Below are 24103 nucleotides of genomic sequence, written 5' to 3'. Positions count from 1 at the left end.
ACTTAAACATTAAGTGTTGTGTTGTCAGGCTCAATCAACTCTATGGCAATGAAATATACCTGATACTTCATTATGGGAAAGATGTGCAGAGCAGTGTGCTCTGTGTGACTGGCAAAAAACCAAGCTGCACTCCCCTGAAAGGTAACTACTGACACAGAAGCCTCTTCTATACACGTGTAGAAAGCTGTCCTTCTGCCACTCAGTGCCTGCAACTCTTCATTTACTTCCCTTTTCACATACTATATCTCAAGAAATAAATACTATGCCAAATACCAGCACTTTACAGATTTTGTAGGTTAAACCAAAGCTACTGAGGCTTGAAAAGCTTTATTGCAGCAGTGCAAAAGATAAAACAGATGGACAACAGGCTAACAACATCTGTATTTCAAAGGAATAAAATCTGTTGGAAGACTTCTCTTACATTTTATGATGGAGTAAGTAAATCATCAACTGTTCTGAGATCAATTATTATACAGCAACTACCAGATGTGATTTGTTTGGACATGAAATACTTAACCAATTATAAAAACAAGAGATCAACCTCTTACCTTTCCAATTGCATACACAGAAGCGATCACATGTAAAAAGGAAAACCATAGCTCAGTTTCTTGGAACAGGTAGACCGCATTTGGTTGATCACTGACCTGTCATGTTGATAAGACTTGTGCTATTCTGCAGCAAGCAGCCACTCTCACCAAGTGCTGGAGCATGTCCAGAGAAGGGCCACAAGGATGATTAGAGGGCCGGAGCATCTCTCCTATGAAGACAGACTGAAGGAGCTGGGGCTGTTCAGTCTGGAGAAGAGAAGGCTCTGAGGTGACCTAATTGTGGCCTTCCAGTATCTGAAGGGGGCCTACAAGAAAGCTGGGGAGGCACTTTTTAGGGTGTCAGGCAATGGTAGGACTAGGGGGAATGGAGCAAAACTAGCAATGGGTAGATTCAGATTGGATGTTAGGAAGAAGTTCTTCCCCATGAGGGTGGTGAGACACTGGAACAGGTTGCCCAGGGAGGTGGCAGAAGCCTCCTCCCTGAAGGTTTTTAAGGCCAGGCTGGATGTAGCTCTGAGCAACCCGATCTAGTGCGAGGTGTCCCTGCCCATGGCAGAAGGGTTGGAACTAGATGATCCTTGAGGTCCCTTCCAACTCTAACAATTCAATGATTCTAAGTGTCAGTCCAAATGACTGGACTGTACTAAGTAAATATTTGCACCCAATGAGGTTGAATTAGACACAGCTTTAGAAATAATCAGTTTCAGCTAGAGAAGTGCAGAATACTGGAGAGGAAAGGGGTGAACCATGGTAACAATTTAGGGTACCCAGCACACCCTAAATACAAATGATACTCATGCACATCAATAGTTGAGGATCTCGATAGTGCTTACATTTGATTTATAAACAGCACAGAAAACTGTTCCCATAAATATTAAAGAAAAAAAAATTGTAAGCCTAAGCAAAATTTATACATACAGGCTCTCAAAATTCCAGAGGAAAAATTAAAAAAGTGGAAGTCAAAGGTCTTTTACAAGATTTAGGCCTTCTGAAGACTTTAAATAGATTTCATAGAATCAACAAGGTTGGAAAAGACCTCAAAGATCATCAAGTCCAACCTGTCACCCCAGACATCATGACTACTAAACTATGGCACCAAATGCCACATCCAGTCCCCTCTTGAACACCTCCAGGGATGGCAACTCCACCACCTCCCTGGGCAGCACATTCCAATGGCTAACAACTCTCTCTGTAAAGAACTTTCTCCTCACCTCCAGCCTAAACTTCCCCTGGCGCAGCTTGAGACTGTGTCCTCTTGTTCTGGTGCTGGCTGCCTGGGAGAAGAGACCAACCCCCACCTGGCCACAACCTCCCTTCAGGTAGTTGTAGAGAGCAATAAGGTCTCCCCTGAGCCTCCTCTTTCTCCAGGCTAAACAATCCCAGCTCCCTCAGCTTCTCCTCATAGGGCTTGTGCTTGAGGCCTCTCCCCAGCCTCCTTGCCCTTCTCTGGACACATTCAAGAGTCTCAATGTCCTCCTTAAATTGAGGGGCCCAGAATGGGACACAGCACTCAATTTCCTTGGTTTATCAGCCTGACCATAAAACCCAAGAGTAAACTAACATTAATAAATTAAAAAAAAGCTGTCCACTACCACAGATCATTTATTTATAGACTAAGTTAAAAAATACAATATTTTATTACAAAATGTTTATCAAACAACTGTGTACATACAGTTCATCTTGTTAAAAGCCAACCTGTCAATTGATAGCTTATGTACATTTGATTAATCCTGTCATACAACCGTAGAAAAGCATCGCTCGGCAGAAACTGGTTTGGCATTTGGAAAGCAGTCACTGCCCTGCACTAGAAGTTAATATAGGCATAAAACAATTATATGTTACAATAAAAATACTCAGTTGCAAATGGATGCTTTCCTTCTCCAAGAAGAATCATTGCAGAGTGGAGATTAAAGTGCACATAACCCATCCATTACCACCTCTCCATGGATGCCATCTATCGTTCTCGATGCTCTGAGCACACCACAGGAACGTCAAAAGATTTAAGACTTTTTTTCTCCCTGGCTGAAACAGTAAGAGGAACTCAAGTTTTCTAAGCTGCATGAAATAATCCTGGTGTACCATAAGATGAAATGTGGAAAGCAGTGTTTGGTGAGGAAAAAAAAAGAAGTCAGTCTCAATTTTCTGTTATATGATTTCAGGGGAAATATTTTCTTTTCTTTGAAAGACAAACCAACAAAAGACTCAGAGTGTTTCATACAACTGTGGACCAAACAAGCAGAGCATGCAACAGTATTTACATAACCATCCCCATCATCTTTTGGGAGCTACATTTAACACAGCTTGGAGCAACACTCTACTGTATGCATACATTTTGCTGCCAATCTGAGGATGTTCACGTAGTAGAGGATCCTAAGCTACAAAAGTGCTCCTCAAAACATGTAGCTCAAAATAGTGGGTTAGCCTCATTACAAGCAATACAGTGAACCCTACAAAAATATAACACAGTCAGTACTAGCAGAGCTGTTGAGGGCAATAATTTTAATACATGGGTTCACTTTGGATAAAAGAATGCTTATGCATGTTACAATCTATTCAAAAGCAACAGCTGAACAGGCTAAATTTACATCTACAAGAGAAACGTGACATGTTCACTGAAAACAAAGTGAGTTGCTGGTAATTATGGTTTGCATTTTTATCACACCAACTGGTCACTAATGGGAAAAAAAAAATATATATAATTTCCTCCCATTTTATAAATATGAGAAGTTCTGAGCCATTATACTTGAAGAGTATACTTCATATCTTAGGCACTGGACCCAGTCTACAGGGGAAATGCCCGTCAACATGATTTTACATCCTCAGGTTTTCTGAAGGCCATCCATATGAAGTTTTACATACAGCACTACAAATACACATCAGATACTGTTGTAAATTTAAAAGGAATACAAAACACTTAAATACAACTTCCACCCCATGGCACATCAAGCATGGCAATACCACTTGCTTCACATCTGGTTAGCAACGGTCAGTTGTGGTTATGCTTTATTGAGTATTTTCCTTTCTGTAGCTGAGAAATGTACAGCTTGGACTTGCTTCCATCTGGTCTTTTAAACCAAACTTCATCATGGTTAATAGTTGTAATTATGGCACTACAGAAAACGAGAGAAGGGTCAGGGAAAGAAAAACAAGAAGGATTAAAAAACCTTATCAGCTCATAAATAACCTCAAAACTGTCAGCTGTATTTCCACAGAGTAAACGAAAACATGTCAAGAGACGCTGGCTCCATTGTAACAGAGTTCCTTGCTACCTGCAAGAGCCTTTAGTGAAAGCAGTTCATTTTTCAGCCATCTATTTTTTTTCTCCTATGAGGACACCCTCAACTTGTACAAATGTATTCATTGTTTAAAAGAACAGTAGTCCCTCAAAGAAAACTACAATAGACTACCCAGGGTGGAAAACACACTCTGAAATTACTCTGAATACAAAGTATCTGAAAAGAATTCAACAGATTGAAGCCCAAGATTTAAAAAGCAGGAAAAACCCACAATATTCAACTGTCAGTTGTTACAGTGAGACCATAAGAAATAAAGTCAAAGCCTGACCTACTAAATCGTTCTCACATGAACCCTGTTTTTATGTTCCTTGTGGTAAACTTGGATACAAGTAGTGACTGCAACACCCACCTTATACCCTCTAGGGGAAAAAATAAAGTAGAATTGAAGACAGAAAAAAAATACTCACAAGCAAAGATTACAATTAATGGAAGAAAGATTTATCACATGCTAAGTGTGACAAAACTCCCTCCAGGAAAAGCTGCTGAAATCTTGAAAGGCTGGGGACCTTCTACTGTATGCTTGCTCTGCTAAGCACCAGCTTTGGGCTTTTGTCAGACACTGGATACTAAGATCTTTCTATGGCCCACTACAATCACTATGTTCTGCTAAACTAAATCAGAACTCTTCAAAAGTCAGAAAGAATATAGTTTACTAAAATATCTTCCTGTTTCAGCCTTGGATAAACACCAAAAGCACCAAACCACATTCACCACACAAAGGGAAGGAAAGAAACAGCCAGTTTATAGTAAACTACTGCTTTATGAAGGTAAAGTCAATTTTCCTGGGTAGCTGTGCATATTTAATTAACACTGTGCTTAGACTGGTTTGCCCCACTCTGTAAAAGGTAAGATATACATTTCATTTTCAGTATTAAACATACACACCTTTTAAAATGTACAAGTATTATCCATGCAGACAAAATGCATTTAGATGTCTGAGACACTCAATCATATTTGCCCGATACTATTTGGGCTGTTCCCAGGTAGAGCCTTTGTTAAGAGAAGGAAATACTGTAAAAAGAGTTCAGGTTCTATTCTTTCAGAGGATTAATCAGCTGAAAACAAAGCTTATCTTCAATGGCATAGAGTATTTTTCCATAATTGTGTATTTTGCAGTGGGCCAACAGATCAAATTCTTAAAGTAACAAAATCCCAAGTTACTAAAAGAAAAACAACTCATTCAAAAGCTGTTCAGAAACTAGTAAGAGCTTAAATTGTTAGTGAGATCCTACCTTGACAAACACCTCGTTACCTTCAATGAAGTCTAGGCTTTACTGGCCTCTTTCACAAGTCCAGCATTCAACCAGATCTGACAATGGCTGTCTTCCAAAGTGAACTAACACATGTTACTGAGGTGGCAGTACTTCCAAGCAAACCTTATTCTTCAATGCCATCATCCTAACTGCTGCTTAACATGAACATATAGAGCTCCATAAAATGGATAATCTTTACCTTGTAGGACATTCATCTTTCTTATCAATGCATATTGTCTGTCCACGTCCATACCACTCTCCATCATAATAAAGTCTTCCTTCTTCAGATCTAGCACTGTGTAGATGCTTTTCTAGTTTGACAGGTGCTAAAATGATCAATCACAGTAATTTAATATTGTATTGGCATAAGTCTGTTAGATGCTTAAATACACTTTCATCAAGTTTTTTTTTTACATTGAATACACATCTTTCCATTATCTAAAGTAGCCTCTCTTAACAATTACAAGGATTACTGGAAAGCAAGAAAATTTGAAGCAAAATACATTTGCCAGTCATATAAATTAAGTTATATTTCCATTTTCATACAGGAGAGTTAATACTCCTTTCCCATAGCTCTGCTTTTCAGGGTTGCAGTGAATGTGAGCATCTTTTAGAATTACCCTATTTAGGGTAGACCCTAGGAAAGACCTTATTAGGAAAGACCCTAATTAGGTCCACATGCTCTCAGATTCCTGCCTCATCTTGCACAAACACTGTCACAGCTTGCTAGTATTAATTGGTGTAATCCACTTTTGGAATTCTAGATTTTTGTTGATCATTTTCTACAATCTGGGCATCAACACAATCATCAGCAATCGAGTTACAAGTACCAGCACTTGAGAGAGAGAGAGAGAGGAAAACAAAAGCTACAACTCGCACCTCACCTCACCCTCCATCACTACATCAAGGCTAAAATAAATATGATCTGCCTGGAAGCTGTTTGTGCCACTGTGCACAGCAAGTTCTGTGAGCAGAAGAGAGCAGAAGAGAGCAGAAGAGAGCAGAAGAGAGCAGAAGAGAGCAGAAGAGAGCAGAAGAGAGCAGAAGAGAGCAGAAGAGAGCAGAAGAGAGCAGAAGAGAGCAGAAGAGAGCAGAAGAGAGCAGAAGAGAGCAGAAGAGAGCAGAAGAGAGCAGAAGAGAGCAGAAGAGAGCAGAAGAGAGCAGAAGAGACCTTCAAGATCATCATGTCCAACCTATCATCCAACACCACCTACTCAGCTAAACCATGCAACCAAGCAGCCTATCAAGTCTCCTCCTGAACACCTCCAGTGATGGAGACTCCACCACCTCCACATAAAGTTTACTTACGTTCTGGCTTTACTCTGTGTGGCCCCAGCGTAGCCATTGCCTTGAAACACAAAAGAAAATTAAGTTAGTCATTGTCCTGTTTACTTAACTGCCAGCTTTAATTATGAAGTTATGTGCAGTGCGGCTCAGGACTTTTAATCTCTCCATGATTTGAGTGGAATCACAAAAAAAAAGCAGCAATAACAGCTTGTACTGGAATGATTAGCCGACTGCTGAACAAACAGAATCTGATTAGATCATGTAACAAATACATTTTTGAAGAGACAAAAGGACTAGACAAGAATCCAGGCAAAACCCAGAGCCTCCTTTCATCTTACCTTCCTTATTGTTGTCCAGTCTTCAAGTATATCCAGGTCTTGTAACATATAAACTATATAGGGACGTGGAAAAGTTAGGGAAAGCTCTTTAAACAGAAATAGTAACAATACTCTAATGTTTTAGAAATACATTAGCAGCTCTATTCTGCCAATCTTTTGCACAAACACCACCTATGTTTTTCATTTAAATTTCACTTCACATACCTACATGAAAAGAAAGCTCAGGAAAAATAAATACATCTTTGAATTATGCAACCTAGAAGCACACTTCATAAACTTCATTGAAGGAGATAATGGTGTGTAGTCACACTGTAGACCAACATGATGTGGTCACATTGTAGTACAACAGGATAAGATAAACACTTGTGAAAAGCATTCCAAAAATCCTTAGTTGCAATACCACAGATTACAATTAAAATCCAATGCAATTTCAATATACCACTGCAAATTAGAATAGAATTCACCCGGTTGGAAAAGACCTTTGAGATCATTGAGTCCAACCTATCATCCAACATCATCTAATCAACTAACTGCGGCACCGAGCACCCAATCCAGTCGCTTCCTAAACACCTCCAGTGATGGTGACTCCACCACCTCCCTGGGCAGCCCATTCCAATGGCCAATCACTTTCTCTGTGTAAAACTTCCTCCTAACCTCCAGCCTAAACCTCCCCTGGCACAGCCTGAGACTGTGTCCTCTTGTTCTGGTACTGGTTGCCTGGGAAAAGAGACCAACCTCTGCCTGTCTACAACCTCCCTTCAGGTAGTTGTAGAGAGCAATAAGGTCTGCCCTGAGTCTCCTCTTCTCCAGGCTGAGCAATCCCAGCTCCCTCAGTCTTTCCTCACAGGGCTTGTGTTCCAAGCCCCCCACCAACTTTGTAGCCCTTCTCTGGACACGCTCCATGATTGATTTCTCTAATCTGAATTAGAGTAACATCTGCCATGCAAAATTCAGTTTTGAGAATGCACTACCACTTCAGGGTTTCATTAATTAAATAGCTAGCTATATGAAACAGCAGACACTACTGGAAAGGACAATGATTTCAAGAAAAGGATATCTGATACAACAACAGGTTTCTTCTTATCTGGACTGAACGGATCCTTTCTTTTCTTCCTGGACTGTAGCTCATCATTCCATAATTCTGAAAAGGCATAAGAAGAACATGCTATGAACCAGCAGCATTTACATGTTCAGCTCCTTTTACAAAAAGAAATCATTGTCTGAAACTGAAAAAGAATGCATTTCCTAGTGAAAGGCTGTTTGGATCAGAATTAAGGTGTTACATGATTATGTAGTTGGATCAATACTCTCAAAACACACAAGGGATGCTAACAACTACTAGACCAAAGCTTGTCTTAAGCTCCAATTCAATGCCAGCCTGAAGTCTACAGCTGAGCAGCATTCTACTGGATAACCTGTCATTCACCAGATATTCTATGGGCACAATCAACTAATCAGTAGCTACCAGAAAAATTAAAAGCAAGGAAAACAAACAAAAAAAGGCAACACCAAACAAATTAACAATTAAAATCCCAACAACTTTGAACTTCCATGCACCTGAGGTAATGTCAATGCTATGCCTGTCTTCTTCAAGTCTTCTAATCTTCTCTTCTAGTTCACTTTGCACAGTATCATACAACAGAAGCTTTTCACTCTAAAAAAAGCAAGAAATTACAACTTAGTTGGGTAAAAATGTTTTATCATCTCAATATACAACAATTTAAAGTCTCAGCAGAAGGCAAGTAAGAGTAGCTTTAGGTGAAATTTCTTCAAAGACATAAAGCATGTGACACTTCCCTCTACCTTCTCTCACAGCATGAGATCCTAGCTCCTTAAAGACAGCATGCTCACTTGACCTAAGTATAAATATAGTTATCAGAGATCAGTAGCAAGAAGAAATAAGTATATAAAAGCATGCTGCTAGATCTTCAGCATAACTCTTTGTATTTTCACACCACCACAGAGCTTTCCTTTCAAATAACAAATATTTTATTCCCAATGAGCAACTGTGAAGCAGTGACCACTATGCCATCTTTCATTGCAAAGCAGAAAAGCTAAAGTTTTCATGGAAAGCTTTTTATTAAGCTGCCTCCATTATTAGCAAACCTGCAGCCATTCATAGGAAATTATCATCTATTACTATGGTATTTATAATTGTTTTCCTAGTTCTGAATAATACCGACATAAAAATCTGCTGAGCACATAAAATAGTCTAGAGTGTTGTGAAAACAAAACTTTCTACCTTAAAGCAGCGAGAAACACTTCTAAAGCAGTGCTTTAGAAAAGTTCACCCTTTTTAAAAGGCAATTTCTGACCCACGTTAACATAATGCTTTCAATGTTAGGTGTGTCATTAGCATTTTTGACACAAAAACACACTCTGATGCAAAATTTCTACAACATTTTGTGCAGTAGACACTCTCTTCCATCTCTGTTTGAGAAGGAGAATATCAACCTTGTAGTAAACTTCTCTGAAGTACAGTCCACACATAGGTCTGATACTAAAACCATCCAGCAGCTGTATGAATCAGTTATCCTTTTGAAGGCAGCATCAAATCCCACTAGATCTCTAAACTAGTAACCTAGAATTAAGCTAATTTCCAAGCTTCAAGGAATTAAGCTGATTTCCAAGGTTGTGGAGATCCTAAACACAAGTAGGAAATACAGCTAATTTTTACACTTGAAAGTTCATTGGACAACATCCTTAACAGCTCTGGAAGAGGACTTAGATCGACTCACTGACAAAACAACTTAAGCAGCATGAGTCACTGGGTTGAGTTATTTGCTACCATGTCCTCTGCCAGTAGCTGCAGTCCCTAGAGACAAGTCAGCAGATGTCTGCATCTCAATGGCTTCTGCCCACAGCACATAACTAACAGAAACTTACTTTTACCACTGTACAAGCCAGTGTGCTGGAGTGAAGCAAAACAGTTAAGGCCACAGATAAAGCACCCTGTTCTACTAAATGTTTACCATTCCCCTCAAGTTACAAAGTATTTAAATTCCAGGTATCTCTTTTCATATAATTGTGGGGGGGAGGTGATAAATATAAAAGTGGAACTGAAAATGCAGAATCTGAAATATCTGAAATGCCAAATGAGCATTGTCTATTCTGAGACCATATTTACATTCCATTTTAAAAGAAAATGGTGATTGTGTTTAGACATCTGTTTTACTTCAAGCACTTGGTGACAAATAAGCTGTGAAAAGCTGTTACAGGCATCAGAGGCAGTCTTACTGAATGGTTACATTGCATTAGCGAGTCCACAAGCAGCACTGTTGACTTTAAAGAGCCTTTTTCCCCCCATCCTTTACTGCATGGTGAATATTTGAACTCTGAAAGTGTCACAGTAGATACATAATAGCAAAATACAGAATGAGGACCACCTTAAAGAGCAGTAATATATAGACAAAGCAAATCATTCAACCATGGGTGAAAAATCCTGCAAGTTTCACAGGACCCTGTCCAACCTCAGCAGTATTCACAGGAGCAGACAGTCAGTAGCCCTTTGGTATACTTTGATCTTTCTCAAAGCATCAAGAAAATGGAACAATAATTTTTTTTAATGCACACTTGACATATTCTTGCTTACTGGTGTAGTTAGAGGCACAGACTTCAGGAGTGTGGTAAGCTGCTCAGAAGAAAACACCTCTGAGCAGCTGTAATGAGGGCGGAGGAGTACTATAATGCAAACCTCAGGATCTAAGCAGCTGTGCTACAGCACTAGACATATATGTACTTAAATACTTGTACTACAGCATCCAGTATTTACATGTATAAACCAGAAAGTTCATGTTCAAGGAGAGAAATTTACTTTTCCTGTAACTGCTTTTGAAATGGTAACTCTATCACTAATCATCCAAGGCATCTTAAAATTATTGTCATTATTATTGTTATTATTATACATGATATATAATTGCAGCAACAATAGCAATATAACAACAACAACAGTAAATCTTTGGCTAAAACTATGACAGATTTTATTTACTGCTCCTTGTAATCTTTTGAGAACAAAAGTTAAATAAAGTATGTGTGGTAACCTATTAATAAGAACCTGTTAATGAAAGACAAAGAAGCCTCATCTGTCCTTATATGGAAAGCTAAATTAGCATCAATTTTTATATGCTGTGAATAACCTCTTAGGTGGGCTTAAATATCACATGGCAATTGCATTCAAATAGCAACTAAGAGCAATAATGAAAACATGCACTGGACTTGGGAAGCATGACAGCCAGTAAAGCTGGAGCTTAGCTATCCATGTGAAACAGCTGGCACAACCTCACAGTGCTGTCGAGAGGCTTGAATTTCACATTCATACTTGTTCTTCACAGACTCCAGACAAAGCTCTCTGTAGATACCTGAAATCAGACAAATTGCAGCAGCATTACTATCATTATCTAATTTCAGAATTCACTGTTGAGATGGCTTGAAAGTCCCAAAGCGTGGACACACTGGAAAATACAGATATATTATACTAGGCATTTACAGTGACGGGCTGCTTTATGGAGTGAAAATGCAGACAAGTAATCCCTCAGTGCTGAAGGTCTGAGGAAAAATAAAAGCTATTTTAACTTTATTCCCTACCAATCAACAAACTACACCAGTGGACATACTAATTTTACCAAATAGATTTTGTATTTCTGAGAAAGCATCAGGAACATCCTCTAAAGGAATAATACAGTTGCTAGCAAATACCTCTGCAAAACAAACTCCAGGCACATTCTCAACCATCCTTCTGCTGTGAAATCACTTTTCAGAATGTTCTCTTCTTACATCTGTATGCTATGCTGTCCCTTTTTTTGTTGTTTTGTCTTTGTTACTTTTGTTTGTCTGTTTTTTTAGTATTTAAAGCTGACTGGCATATCTAAGTCTACCAATTTATAATCACTGCTTATTCGACTGAAATTAAGCAATATAGGTACAAACACTTCTAGCAGAAACAGTTGCATTCCTAACTTGCCAATAAAGATCAGCATTTGGTGTGAATAGTGCTCGGTGCCTTAAAGAGCAGAGAAGCAGCAGTTTCTTTTCTACTACAAATGCAATTAGATACACAGTATAGATGTTTTTTTCACCCCCTCCTTTTCTCTCAGGTAGAAGTAAAGTAGAAAGAAGTAGAAGTCCAGTTCTGGGCCCCTCAGTTTAGGAAGGATGTTGACTTGCTGGAGCGTGTCCAGACAAGGGCAACAAAGTTGGTGAGGGGCTTGGAACACAAGCCCTATGAGGAGAGACTGAGGGAGCTGGGGCTGCTTAGCCTGGAGAAGAGGAGACTCAGGGGTGACCTTATTGCTCTCTACAACTACCTGAAGGGGGGTTGTAGACAGGCAGAGGTTGGTCTCTTCTCCCAGGCAGCCAATACCAGAACAAGAGGACACAGTCACAGGCTGCACCAGGGGAGGTTTAGGCTGGAGGTTAGCAGGAAGTTTTACACAGAGACAGTGATTGGCCATTGGAATGGGCTGCCCAGGGAGGTGGTGGAGTCACCATCACTGGAGGTGTTCAGAAGGAGACTTGATAGGGTGATTGGTTGCATAGTTTAGTTGGTTGGGTGGTGTTGGATGATAGGTTGATGATCTTGATGGTCTCTTCCAACCTGGTTTATTCTATTCTATTCTAAGTAGACCCTTACTTGCTGGAGCTCAAGTCCTGCTACTACCCACTTCTATCAAACAGTTTAAAGCACATAATCCTGGTCTACATTTTCTTGCTCTCTCTGGAATACTTTTATCAATCATGTTGAGGACAAAAGGGAAAAGATTCAAACCAATCCTGAAGGCTCCGAGGTGACCTAATTGTGGCCTTCCAGTATCTGAAGGGGGCCTACAAGGAGGCTGGGGAGGGACTTCTCAGGATCTCAGGTAGTGATAGGACTAGGGGGAATGGAATGAAGCTGGAGGTGGGGAGATTCAGGCTGGATGTGAGGAGGAGGTTCTTCACCGAGAGTGGTGAAGCCCTGGAATGGGTTGTCCAGGGAGGTGGTTGGGGTGCCATTCCTGGAGGTGATTAAGAGCAGGCTGGATGAGGCTCTGGCCAGGCTGATCTAGTGTGGGGTGTCCCTGCCCATGGCAGAGGGGTTGGAACTAGATGATCCTTGTGGTCCCTTCCAACCCTGACTGATACTATGATTTCTAGTCTCAGCTTTAAAGAGAGTTAGTAGTTTTTACCCTGGGCTCATTTTACATTGCAACATGAACCTTCAGTGCTGCTGAAAACAAATGAGGCGAATCATTTTTCCTGTCCATGCCCAGCAACATAAAAGCACAGACAGGCAGTCACATTCAGAACTCAAAATCAAAAGCCTGGATTAAGGTTGCTTTTATAGCAAACCTTCTGCAAGTTCACCTGCAAACCTTCTGCAAAGCCCAAGTGGGCTACTTAGGACTAGCCAAGTAACCCAGAAATTCTAGGTCAACAGCTGAGAAATAAATGCTACGGAGACCAGGAGGGAGAGGAATGCAATAGGCCAGAAGATTTCAAATTCTCCTCATAGCTTGAAGTCAAAAGGACCAATGAAGACATACTGAGTAGCACTTGAAGCAGCACTGGTATTGAGAACTATAAGCAAGCTTGCCCTTTCCCCATTTGTTTGCACCATCCTTCTGCTGAACCTCCTAGAAAAGACAATAGCATAGCATCTCTGGCCAAGAGATCATAGCTGTCTGTCTTTTGGCTCTCTGACAGCCTGTGTTAGGTAATCCTTAGACAGCTGAACTACTCCTAAAGGAGTTGAGCTATAACATGAAAAGAATTGACAGTAGGGAGGTACAGAACTTTTATTTCCTTATGTTCCATATAACTAAGTCTGCATCTCAGAAGATAGAAGTTCTTGCCTGCTTTTTCTATGAGCATAAAAGCCTACCTAAAACATTAGATTCAGTCATTAAAATGCAGCTTAGATAAAAGCTGCTACAGATGAGGGTTTTCTTCTTTTCCAGATGAAACAGGAGGATGGAAGCAGAGGAGCAAAAGAGACACAGATTTAGAACAAGATGATCATCTAAGATGACCTGTCAAGCACTTCATGAGCAACCACCTACATACGTCTAAATTTCAACAGTGACCACTGTGTAGATTTGATCCCAAGTCTTCTGACTAATAAAAAATATTACTGGTTTTGAGTAATTCTGTTCTTACAACACAGCCAGCCATTAAGTAAAACATTAAAAAAAAACACCTGTATTTTTATTGTGATGTTATCAGGTAACCTGTGCCAAGAGGTAAGCAACTTATTCATTTTAACTTGAAAACTATTTTGCATTTAAAACTATGCCACAGTATGTGGACTAGAGCGTGGACTAGAGCTTTGAGATTATCATGTCCAATCCATCATCCAACATCATCTAATCAACTAAACTCTGGCACCAAGCACCCTATCAAGTCTCCTCCTAAACACCTCCAGTGATGGTGACTCCACCACCTCCCCGGGCAGCCCATTCCAATGGCTAACAACTCTCTCAGTGAAGAACTTCTTCCTAACATCCAGTCTAAACCTCCCCTGGTGCAGCTTGAGACTGTGTTCTCTTGTTCTGGTGCTGGTTGCCTGGAAGAAGAGACCAGCCCCCGCCTGTCTACAGCCTCCCTTCAGGTAGTAGTAGAGAGCAATAAGGTCTCTATTTCTAACTTTAAAATACTTTTTTCTTTAGTTTTGCTAAAGGAGTATAAGTTTGACCTTTAAATGCATAACAAGTTTACACTGTTGAGACAGCAATCTTCATTTTACCTGCCACCTTGGTTCGGATTTGCATATTTTCTTGTAAAGCTGCCAACGGCTCTAAATATTCAGGTGCTTTTCCAGCTATGACCTCCTGTAGCTTTGCATCCACTTGGCTTAACCTTTCTTTGTAAAGTCTTAAAAAAATAGAAAGTGACAAAAAAAAGAATTATTTTAAAGCAAAGACAAGTTAGAAGAAATGTGTTTAAAAGAAGCATTCTGCACCTCTTGCTTGATGTTACAGAACACCCACGAAAGCAAAGTTAGGATTTGTTACCATGTTGATTCTTCCAAGACATATTTTCTTTTGGAACAGTATTTCTTATGTCTGCTAAACCTCCTTGCTGGAAAACACATGCAAACAATCAGAACTGTAGAAAGTAAAGACAAACTGAAATGTATCTCCATCTCTAATGAAAAAGGGGAAAAAATGTGCATGGTTGTTAAGAGGATTAAGGCAGAGAAGGAGGTGAGTCAACATGGAAGAGGGCAGGAGAGGGTGCTAGAATCCATAAGAGCAATATGGCTTACATCATGGGAGGGAAAAACCTTTTGTGGTTAGAAACACCCATCCACTTTCATATTCCCATATCTGCTCCCACTCTACCACAAACCAAGGAAAAAGAGAGGTAGGCTCCCCCTGAGAACCCCCCATCTCATCCCCCATGAAAATCCACATATTGCATACAATCACAAATACTACAGGATAATTTCTAACAGACATCTTCCATTCCTGCCAAAAGGATGTGTCTTTTTACTTTTTCTAAAACTACTTGCTTTATAAACATTGAAATATTTGTAATTGATAGTACATTAAATTCTTCAGAATGCAAGCAGACTTCTTCATTGTCTACCAGTAAATCACATCAATCACAATAAACCTCCCTACAATCCTCCTTCCATCATTCTAATCTTTCCTAGTATTCCCACCAACACAGTTTTCCCAGCCCCTACAAATACCCCAGTGTCTACATGTCTTTCTCTTCATACACCATAGCCTTTCCACCTCCCAGGCACCATTCACATTTCCATAAACCCCTCAAAATAGGTTTCCCTTCTCCCAAGAACACCCTCCTTCACATTCACTCCTTAAAAGGGTTTTTTCCCCCCACAAACTGTTTTCAGTCATCCAAGCTGTCCAACAGACAGAAGAGTAGGACTGAACTCTAGAGTTGGTCGTCTTCCAAATGCCAAACCAATCATTATTGATTGGCTCCAACACTCATCAGTTGGCTCCACTTCCCAGGTTGCACCATGCTAAACACAAGCAACAACAGGATAGTATTCTCTAGACACTGCAACAAATAATTGCTTGTTGGGCAACTCTTTCCAGACCCTATCAGGGAGGCAGAGCTAGTTGTATGCCTCAGTTCTATAGCAGAAAGGACTATCTCACAACACAGACACACACCTGAAGTGTAATGACATATGAGGAGAATTTTCAGTTAAAATACATGCCCAAGAATAGACAAAGTCTCAAAGCTTCATTTGTCAGGGATCTGGTTAAGTTAGTTGCCAAATTACCACAAATTTAAATTAGAGCAGATGCAACTAGCTCATCTGGGAACATGTGCAAAAAGCCAACTTAAAAAATATACAAAAGACTGGCTCTAATACAAATTAAATTAATTTTCAAACAGCTGTGGCTACTCATTGTATTTGTTCTACCTCAGCAGGTCCTTACTACTGATGCAGATGCTGTGGGAAACTATAGACTCTTTTTAGTATTGGTATCTGGCTTGCAGTAACTAAGAAACATTACTTGGTACCAACCTTAAAAACTGCTGTGGTACTCTGAGAAAAACAAACAAAAAACCCTAGCTTCTCACTTGGCAAAGACAGTGCTTGGGTCTGTTCCACACACATAAAAGGATGAGAAAGATCTTGAGTAAAAAGCAATTCATAAAAATCACAATCCCTTGGTTCTGCTGATTTTGATGCAGCAGCAGCAGACCCACACTGGCCTTTCACAGCAACATCACATCAGAACCATTCTGAGAGCAAAACTGAAAATACATACACACATTAAAGTATTCTGGAACAATCATTCTTCTCCAAAAGCAGCATCCAGATATATGAAAGGCAAGAAACAATACATACACACATTAAAGTATTCTGGAACAATCATTCTTCTCCAAAAGCAGCATCCAGATATATGAAAGGCAAGAAACACCAGCTGCACACAAGTATTCTCATAGAAGGGATCCTCAAACGAAGCACTTACTGATCTTTCAGGTCTGTAAATTGCTTTTCAAGATTGGACATCTCATCTAAACACTCCATTCTTCTTCTTTCACAGTCCTCATCATCCATTTCTAGAGGGGGGGGGAAGAAAAAAAAGGCTTTGTTAAGCATATTTAGAAGTTAGACATGTTCTAAATCTGCTTTATAGAAGGAATTAGCTCTCTACAGTCATGGTTCAACTGCCCAATTATCAACCAGCTTCCTCCTACACCAGCTACAGAAAGCAGCATTCAAGTCTTCATCCTTACTGTTTCACAAATGAGTAAGGCAATTTGCAAAGGTGAAGTGGTGAAAGGAGTAGCTTCAGGGCCAGCACAGCTACTAGGATCAAATAGGATTTGATCAAGTCAGATCTTCCACTGAGGCCTCTCAATGTGTGAAGTTTTCTGCACACAGCTTCTTCCTGAAACTATCACAAGTTTTTTAGACTAAAAACTGCACTAGACCTCTCTGCCTGGATGTGAAAACCAGCAGGCAGTGCAGCAGTGCTAATCTGCATTACAGTTGTCCCTGTGATCCCAAATCAAAGATAGATTACAGTTAGTACAAGCAAAAAAAAAACCACCACAAAAACAACAGTGTGTATAAAGATTTAAAACATGATATAACCTAAAATATTGGAAAGTAGAGTGAGAAAACTTAAAGATAAAACCTCAAAAAAATTCTGCTGAATGCTTAGGACACTGGGGAGGGTGGGGGAAGAGAATATCAGACAGCTAAGAGATACTATTTTAAAGTTATTTTTCTCAAAGTAAAACAGACTGTGGATTATAGAATAAGGCTGAAAATCAGATTAAAGAGCAAAAGTTTTATCTGGCTGTCCGATGCAACACTCTAGTCAAAACTGATGGGGCAACTTTTAACTTGGCCAGATTTAAGGAATGTGGCAGTCATATTAGCCAAAGAGTTGTTTAAAGCATTTGTGTGCTATAACAATAAAGCTTCTTTAAGATTTCAAGGTGCCTTCCCAAAAAGCCAGACTGGGATACCAACAGTTCTTCCACTTTGTTCTCAAACTCAAATACATGTTTCAGATGTGTTCAGTTATGCTTGTGGTTAATACTACATTTTAGTAAGGAATTTGCTCAGAAGTGGCCAGAGAAGGGCCACAAGGATGATCAGAGGGCTGGAGCACCTCTCCTATGAGGAAAGACTGAAGAAGTTAGGGCTGTTCAGTCTGCAGAAGAGAAGGCTCCGAGGGGACCTAATTGTGGCCTTCCAGTATCTGAAAGGGACCTACAGGAAGGCTGGGGAGGGACTTCTCAGGATCTCAGGTAGTGATAGGACTAGGGGGAATGGAATGAAGCTGGAGGTGGGGAGATTCAGGCTGGATGTGAGGAGGAGGCTCTTCACCATGAGAGTGGTGAAACCCTGGAATGTATTGTCCAGGGAGGTGGTTGAGGCCCCGTCCCTGGGGGTGTTTAAGAGCAGGCTGGATGAGGCTCTGTCCAGCCTGATCTAGTGAGGGGTGTCCCTGCCCATGGCAGGGGGGTTGGAACTAGATGATCCTTGTGGTCCCTTCCAACCCTGAATGAATGAAACTATGAAAGTTTTTCTTCAAATTAACATGGATTATATTGTTTCTGCATGTTTTAGAATAGAATAGAATTAACCAGCTTGGAAGAGACCTTTGAGATCATCGAGTCCAACTTATCATCCAACACTATCTAATCAACTAAACCATGGCACCAAGTGCCCCATCCAATCGCTTCCTAAACACCTCCAGTGATGGTGACTCCACCACCTCCCTGGGCAGCCCATTCCAATGGCAAATCACTCTTTCTGTGAAGAGCTTCCTAACCTCCAGCCTAAACCTCCCCTGGCGCAGCTTGAGACTGTGTCCTCTTGTTGTGATGCTGGTTGCCTGAGAAAAGAGACCAGCTCCCACCTGTCTACAACTTCCCATCAGGTAGTTGTAGGGAACAATAAGGTCTGCCCTGAGCCTCCTCTTCTCCAGGCTAAGCAACCCCAGCTCCCTCAGCCTCTCTTCATAGGGCTTGTGCTCCAACCCCCTCCCCAGCTTTGTTGCCCTTCTCTGGACATGTTCCAGCAAGTCAACCTCTTTCCTAAACTGAGGGGCCCAGAACACAAATCAAGGAAAACAGATTAGAACTGTAACCCTGGCTCAAGATCAAGGCAGCACCCACTGTTGGAGGGGAAGGAGACTGTATCTTACATTTTAAACTTCTGTTGCAAGGAAACTGTAATGCTTTGGTATCCAAGGGCACAGCTGTAGATATTGAAATAAACAGCTCTCCGCAATCTCCCCCTCATCTACCTATACAGTCAAAAGCCTTTGACTTTCTGCCTAGAAGTCTGCATTCTACTATAATTTATACTGAATAGCAATTCACATGTCAAGTCACCCTTCAACTGTTCCCATCTTTATTCTGCCTCCAGTAAGATTCATAAACTGATTAAGATTTTCAGAGTCCTGACGTAGTTATAATTCCTCAGTTACAGAACTCAGAATCATAGAATCAGTCAGGGTTAGAAGGGAACACAAGGATCATCTAGTTCCAACCCCCCTGCTACGGGCAGGGACACCCCACACTAGAGCAGGCTGCCCAGAACCTCATCCAGCCTGGTCTTAAACACCTCCAGGGATGGGGCCTCAACCACCTCCCTGGACAACCCATTCCAGGGCTTCACCACTCTCACAGTGAAGAACTTCTTCCTCATATCCAGTCTGAATCTCCCCATCTCCAGCTTCATTCCATTCCCCCTAGTCCTATCACTACCTGAGATCCTAAGAAGTCCCTCCCCTGCTTTCTTGTAGGCCCCCTTCAGATACTGGAAAGCCACAACAGGGTCACCTTGGAGCCTTCTTTCTCCAGACTGAACAGCCCCAACTCCTTCAGTCTGTCCTCATAGGAGAGGTGCTCCAGCCCTCTGATCATCCTCATGGCCCTTCTCTGCACATGTTCCAGCATGTCCATATCCCTCTAGCCTTAAACAACATATAGATTGGGGAATATGCAGCACCCAAAGTAGGAGGTTTTATGACCAAATCTCATAGCCTTCCATCTGAAAATGTACACCAGTAGAGACAGAAGGTTTCTCATGTCATATCAAAACACTTGCTAATAGGCCCCTCCTGTCTCAACACTTCAGATTCCTCATAAAGTTTCATACTGCACAAAAGTATTAGGGATATTTTTAAACACTTTCAAAATCAGTGTCATTCTTTTCCTACTATATTCAAGCAGTCCAACTCAGTAACTAGGGCAGCCTGGTTTAAAGACAAAATACCCCATAGTATTTAAGATGTTAACAGCACCTAAAATAACTATATTTATTTTTTTTTTAGTAAGCTGTGGCCTATAAGAAGTGCTCTAAAAATATAGCCAAATTCTCTTTTGGGATGGTAAGCATAACTTGTGGCTTCTTTATTCATTCCTAACTCTATATCCTGGTCAATGAAAAAAACCCAACTCTATAGTAAACACACAGCATCAAAGGGAACAGGGTAGAGTGCCAGCTCTCAAGGCCAAGTTATGCTGCTTCTAACTGCACCTTCTGTATTCTCAGGCATCTACTGGGAAAAACAAACCAACCAACCAACAGAAGGCTGACTCCAAGTAAAGCAAATGACAAATCTAACCAAAAACAAAAAATCCCTTTCCAAAGTCCCTTTTTCCCCTCATTATTACTAATTTTAATGAAGACATTTCTTGTGGTTCTAATCATCTTATGTCTGTAGGAGCAATATGCTTCCATGGAGTATGTTCATATTTGTCAAGACACTGAGACAAGCATATAATTTCCTGTAATCATCACTTTAAGTGCTCTCTTAAAAGCATTTCTCTGTGGAATGCAATAGAAATTATCTGGAGAGGTTCTCATATTGTTTTAAAGAAACATTCACAGACTACATTAATTCAAACCACAATTCCTCCTTCCCCTCGCCCCCTAATCTCAGAGGAAACCAAGACATGGGCAAGACAACAGATGTATTTGCCTTCAATAAATATCAACCAAAGCATCTGTGAGGACACATATACTGCAAAGCCTTCTATACAAATATCAATTATCAGAACTACAAATGTGAGCAAAAAAGAGCAGACTTCAAAGCTGGAACTAACAGAGACAATTCTCTCTTCAACAGAGCCAGTGAGTGGGAGGAGAGAAAGAGTTAAGTTTATCTCTGTTACACCAAGCTCCCTTTCTCACACAGAAAATGATTATATATTTTTTTAGACATACAGATTAACTAGAATAATAGGTGAAGAAAGGGCATTCCCAGATGGCATCTAGCTACAATACTAACTGCAAGGCTAAGTAAAAATGGGCTAAGTAAGTTGTGGTTACTGTTGCAGTACTGCTCCTGGACCTCATCCAGGAGTCTCACAAGCCCATGCTTCGCCCACCTGCTGCCCAATAAGCTCTTCATTTCTCGTTCACTTTCTATGTTCCCCTGGTAGATGTAACAAATTTAGTGTATCAGAACTTCTTGAAAAGCCATCTCCATGGATTTCTTATCCAAAATATGGTATTTCCTGTTTAGTCTGTGGACAATCCTGATAACAAAAGAATTGAAGCGTGCTTCCATAAGGCACATCTGAAAGGAACAGCAGAGGTTGCTGTGCAAACAAGGACATAATCAGATAATACATTTCCAACTTAAAACATAATTACCTCCAGCTGCCTGCCCTGGTACCCTCACTCAAGTTCACCTTTGTCCCAGAATAACCATCAACATATATGAATGCTGTCAAAACAACCCAAGACAGTTTAAGCACATTTTTCTGGTCTTGTTTTTCAATGGAATCACTTTGAGATAATAGAGGCAAGGAAACACTGATGAGCCTTCCACAGTAGTAGGGCTTCAATGGGATCAATAAATTCTCCACTTACAATAATCCAGGTGTTTATAAAAGCTGTATGGACCTTCAAATTTCAGTACAGCACAACTCTGAAGTCAGTCACATGACTGGTCCAGCTTACCAGGCCCTGGATCAATTAGCACCAGTTTTGGTGAACACAAACCAAATTCCTTTCCTATGAAGTTAAACTCAAAGCTTCGTTCCTGGTACTCAACAAATGTGTTCCAACATCTATGAAGAACACAAGGGTTTGAAACAATCACTTGTCCTTCAGGCAGCTTCCAACCAAGCATATTCAGTTCAGGCCGTGGAATCTGAAAGAAACTGTACCTACTTTGGAGATGTAAGGGCCTCAGCATTGCCTACTCAGAACTACTTACTCTGGTTTTATTTTGCCAAATCAGTTGCTTATAGGGACACCAATAAAATCACTATGTTTACAATGATTTTGCTAACTGTTTCAACTGTGGGTCACAGCTCACTGGTTGGAGACTTCCTGTGCAGCACTGCATGAGACAAGAGAAGCAGTATCCTCCCTCACATGAGGGAACATTTCAGAAATGAAAAACCTCCCTGTTTCAGGAGGCCTCTTATCTAAACCCATACAAACCCTGAGTTTCAAATTCACAACATGCAGGTGTCCAATTAAGCAATTTAAGTTGGAGGTTTTTACGTACTCTTCAAAGGCACAAAGATTGAGGGAGAAAGGGGAAAAGAAATAAAGAAACATTCCAAACCACAGGAAGCTCTGTATAAATCTTGGGTAGATTACCTGAGTTTGTGTGTTAACCAAGCCCATCTTCTGTGGGAACCACTCTGTTGCAGAATATTAACTCAGACCAAGGTGTAAGGGAGAGACCCTCTCTCAGTATGGCAGCCCAACTTACCCAGCAGTAGTCTTCACTCAACTTCTACAAAGTCAGCTTGTCTGTTTCTGTACCACATCTGTGGGGCTCCAGCACTTTGCTAACTCATACACAGCCCAGACAAGGGCAAATTCCTTGAGTCCACATGGAACTACCATAGCAAGGCCTTCCCTTACCCACAACAATTTGAGTGTAAAAGCCATAGGATTTAATATTCAAGATCCCACAGACCTTTTAGCAACAAAGAGTAAACTGTATGTAGAGAATGCTAACACAGAGATAAATCAATCACAAGTCAATATATGTAAAAATATAATTTCACATGTGCCTAATTTGTCCAGTTCATGGCATCCCACTACTTCCACTGTGCCAAGGACAGAACTCATGCCACAAGTCAATATGCTGGTACAGGCATAGGGTAGAACCCCAGCAGACCACTCTAAGTCACTCAAGCTGCCAGAAACACACATTGGGACCACACCAGCAGAGATACTGCTTTTCAGGTATCCCTTCTAGTGACAAAGATGTTACTTATGGAGCTTATTTACTTATGGAGCTCAGGTGATTCCAGAGCAGCAGAGCATACATCTGAGGATCAGTATGTTTACCAGTAAGTGACCATTTTATAATTTCCCCCTGATAACTACAAGGGAAGTTTGAACAGATAGTAACTTTCTTCTAACACAGTGGAAACTGAGCACAGAAAAAGTAATGGTTTTCTAACAGGATTTCATCTATGGAATTCATTCAAAATCCATAGTCCAGAGGAAGATGTGGACAAAAGAAAGGGCCTTCCAAAGAGCTAAAGCTGAAATGCTTTGCAAGAGGCCAATGGTATTGAGAGAGTTTCCAATGCCCCCTCAAAGACAGGCCTCACGATTTTGCATACAGGGAGATACATACATATATGCATGTACACACATGTACACCTGAATGTTGTGTGAAGGGATGCACACGTATGCATGCATGCCAAGCCTGTAAGCGCAGACGTTATGAAGCAGACCCCCTGAGGGCCATGTACTCATGCCCAGCAGGGCACAACCCACAGCACCTACACGGGGCGGCCCGGCCCTCCGAGTCCGGGTGCCAACCGGCGCCGGAGCCGGCGGCCCGGGGAGAAGCAGGACATCCGTGCCCATGCGCCCCGCCAAGTCCCTGCCTCCCGCCCTGGCTGTCGGCCCACAGGGGAGCCGCGGGGCCGAAACAGGGGCTAGGCTGTGCTGGGCCGGGCCGGGCCGGGCCGGAACGGCGGGGGGGAGGCGGGGTTACGGAGGGGGTGGGCACCATCAGCCACGGGAGTCGGGGGGGCGGGACCGCTCTGTCCCCCGGGCCAGCACACCGGGCGCTAAGGAAACCGCCGCGGCGACCCCGTCAGAGGCGCTGCCCTGCGAAGGGCCGAGGTACCTGAGCTGTCCCCTTCTTCGGACACAGATGAGCTCTCGGTCTCCTCCTCCTCGGAGCTGCTGCCCTCATTCTCCCCATAGTCGACCTCCATCTCATCGTGGTTGTTCTCCTTTTTCTCCCTAGAATGGACCGGCATCGTCCCCGCCGCTGCCGCCGAGCCCGGGGACAGCCCTTCCCGCCGTCGCTCCGCCGCTGCCTCCGGCCCCTCCGCCCCACCCCTCCCCGCTGCGTAGCCTTCCCCGCCCGGCGCCCTACACGCCCTCCCATTGGCGGAGCCCCCCAATCGGGCTACGTGCGCGGGGTATGCTGGGAGTTGTCGTCCGCGGGGAG

At 41.6% G+C, this 24103-nt stretch overlaps 1 protein-coding gene across 1 annotated transcript; it reads right to left on the bottom strand.

Annotated features, from left to right (window-relative positions):
* Positions 1 to 311: 311 nt before the first annotated feature.
* Positions 312 to 24006, bottom strand: BRMS1L (BRMS1 like transcriptional repressor). Its single transcript, XM_068160386.1, has 10 exons — positions 23774 to 24006; positions 16658 to 16748; positions 14443 to 14570; positions 11001 to 11080; positions 8280 to 8376; positions 7780 to 7863; positions 6723 to 6787; positions 6406 to 6445; positions 5297 to 5423; positions 312 to 3658 (listed from the first exon to the last, which is right to left on the bottom strand). The coding sequence occupies exons 1-10, from the start codon at positions 23907 to 23909 to the stop codon at positions 3535 to 3537; spliced, it is 972 nt and encodes a 323-aa protein (XP_068016487.1). The 5' UTR covers positions 23910 to 24006; the 3' UTR covers positions 312 to 3534.
* Positions 24007 to 24103: the final 97 nt, after the last annotated feature.

Source organism: Melanerpes formicivorus, unplaced genomic scaffold (assembly GCF_026170545.1).
Source record: "Melanerpes formicivorus ecotype bairdi unplaced genomic scaffold, bMelFor1.0.p_v2 SCAF_49, whole genome shotgun sequence".
Taxonomy (NCBI): domain Eukaryota; kingdom Metazoa; phylum Chordata; class Aves; order Piciformes; family Picidae; genus Melanerpes; species Melanerpes formicivorus.
Note: the sequence above shows the minus strand (reverse complement) of the source record. Positions and strands in the feature narration are given on the sequence as shown.

Coding starts and splice junctions, on each gene's coding strand:
- BRMS1L (XM_068160386.1), bottom strand. CDS start 23,909: ATGCCGGTCCATTCTAGGGAGAAAAAGGAGAACAACCACGATGAGATG. Junction 16,749..23,773: donor CGAAGAAGGGGACAGCTCAG/GTACCTCGGCCC, acceptor CCCCCCCTCTAG/AAATGGATGATGAGGACTGT. Junction 5,424..6,405: donor ACACAGAGTAAAGCCAGAAC/GTAAGTAAACTT, acceptor TGATCATTTTAG/CACCTGTCAAACTAGAAAAG.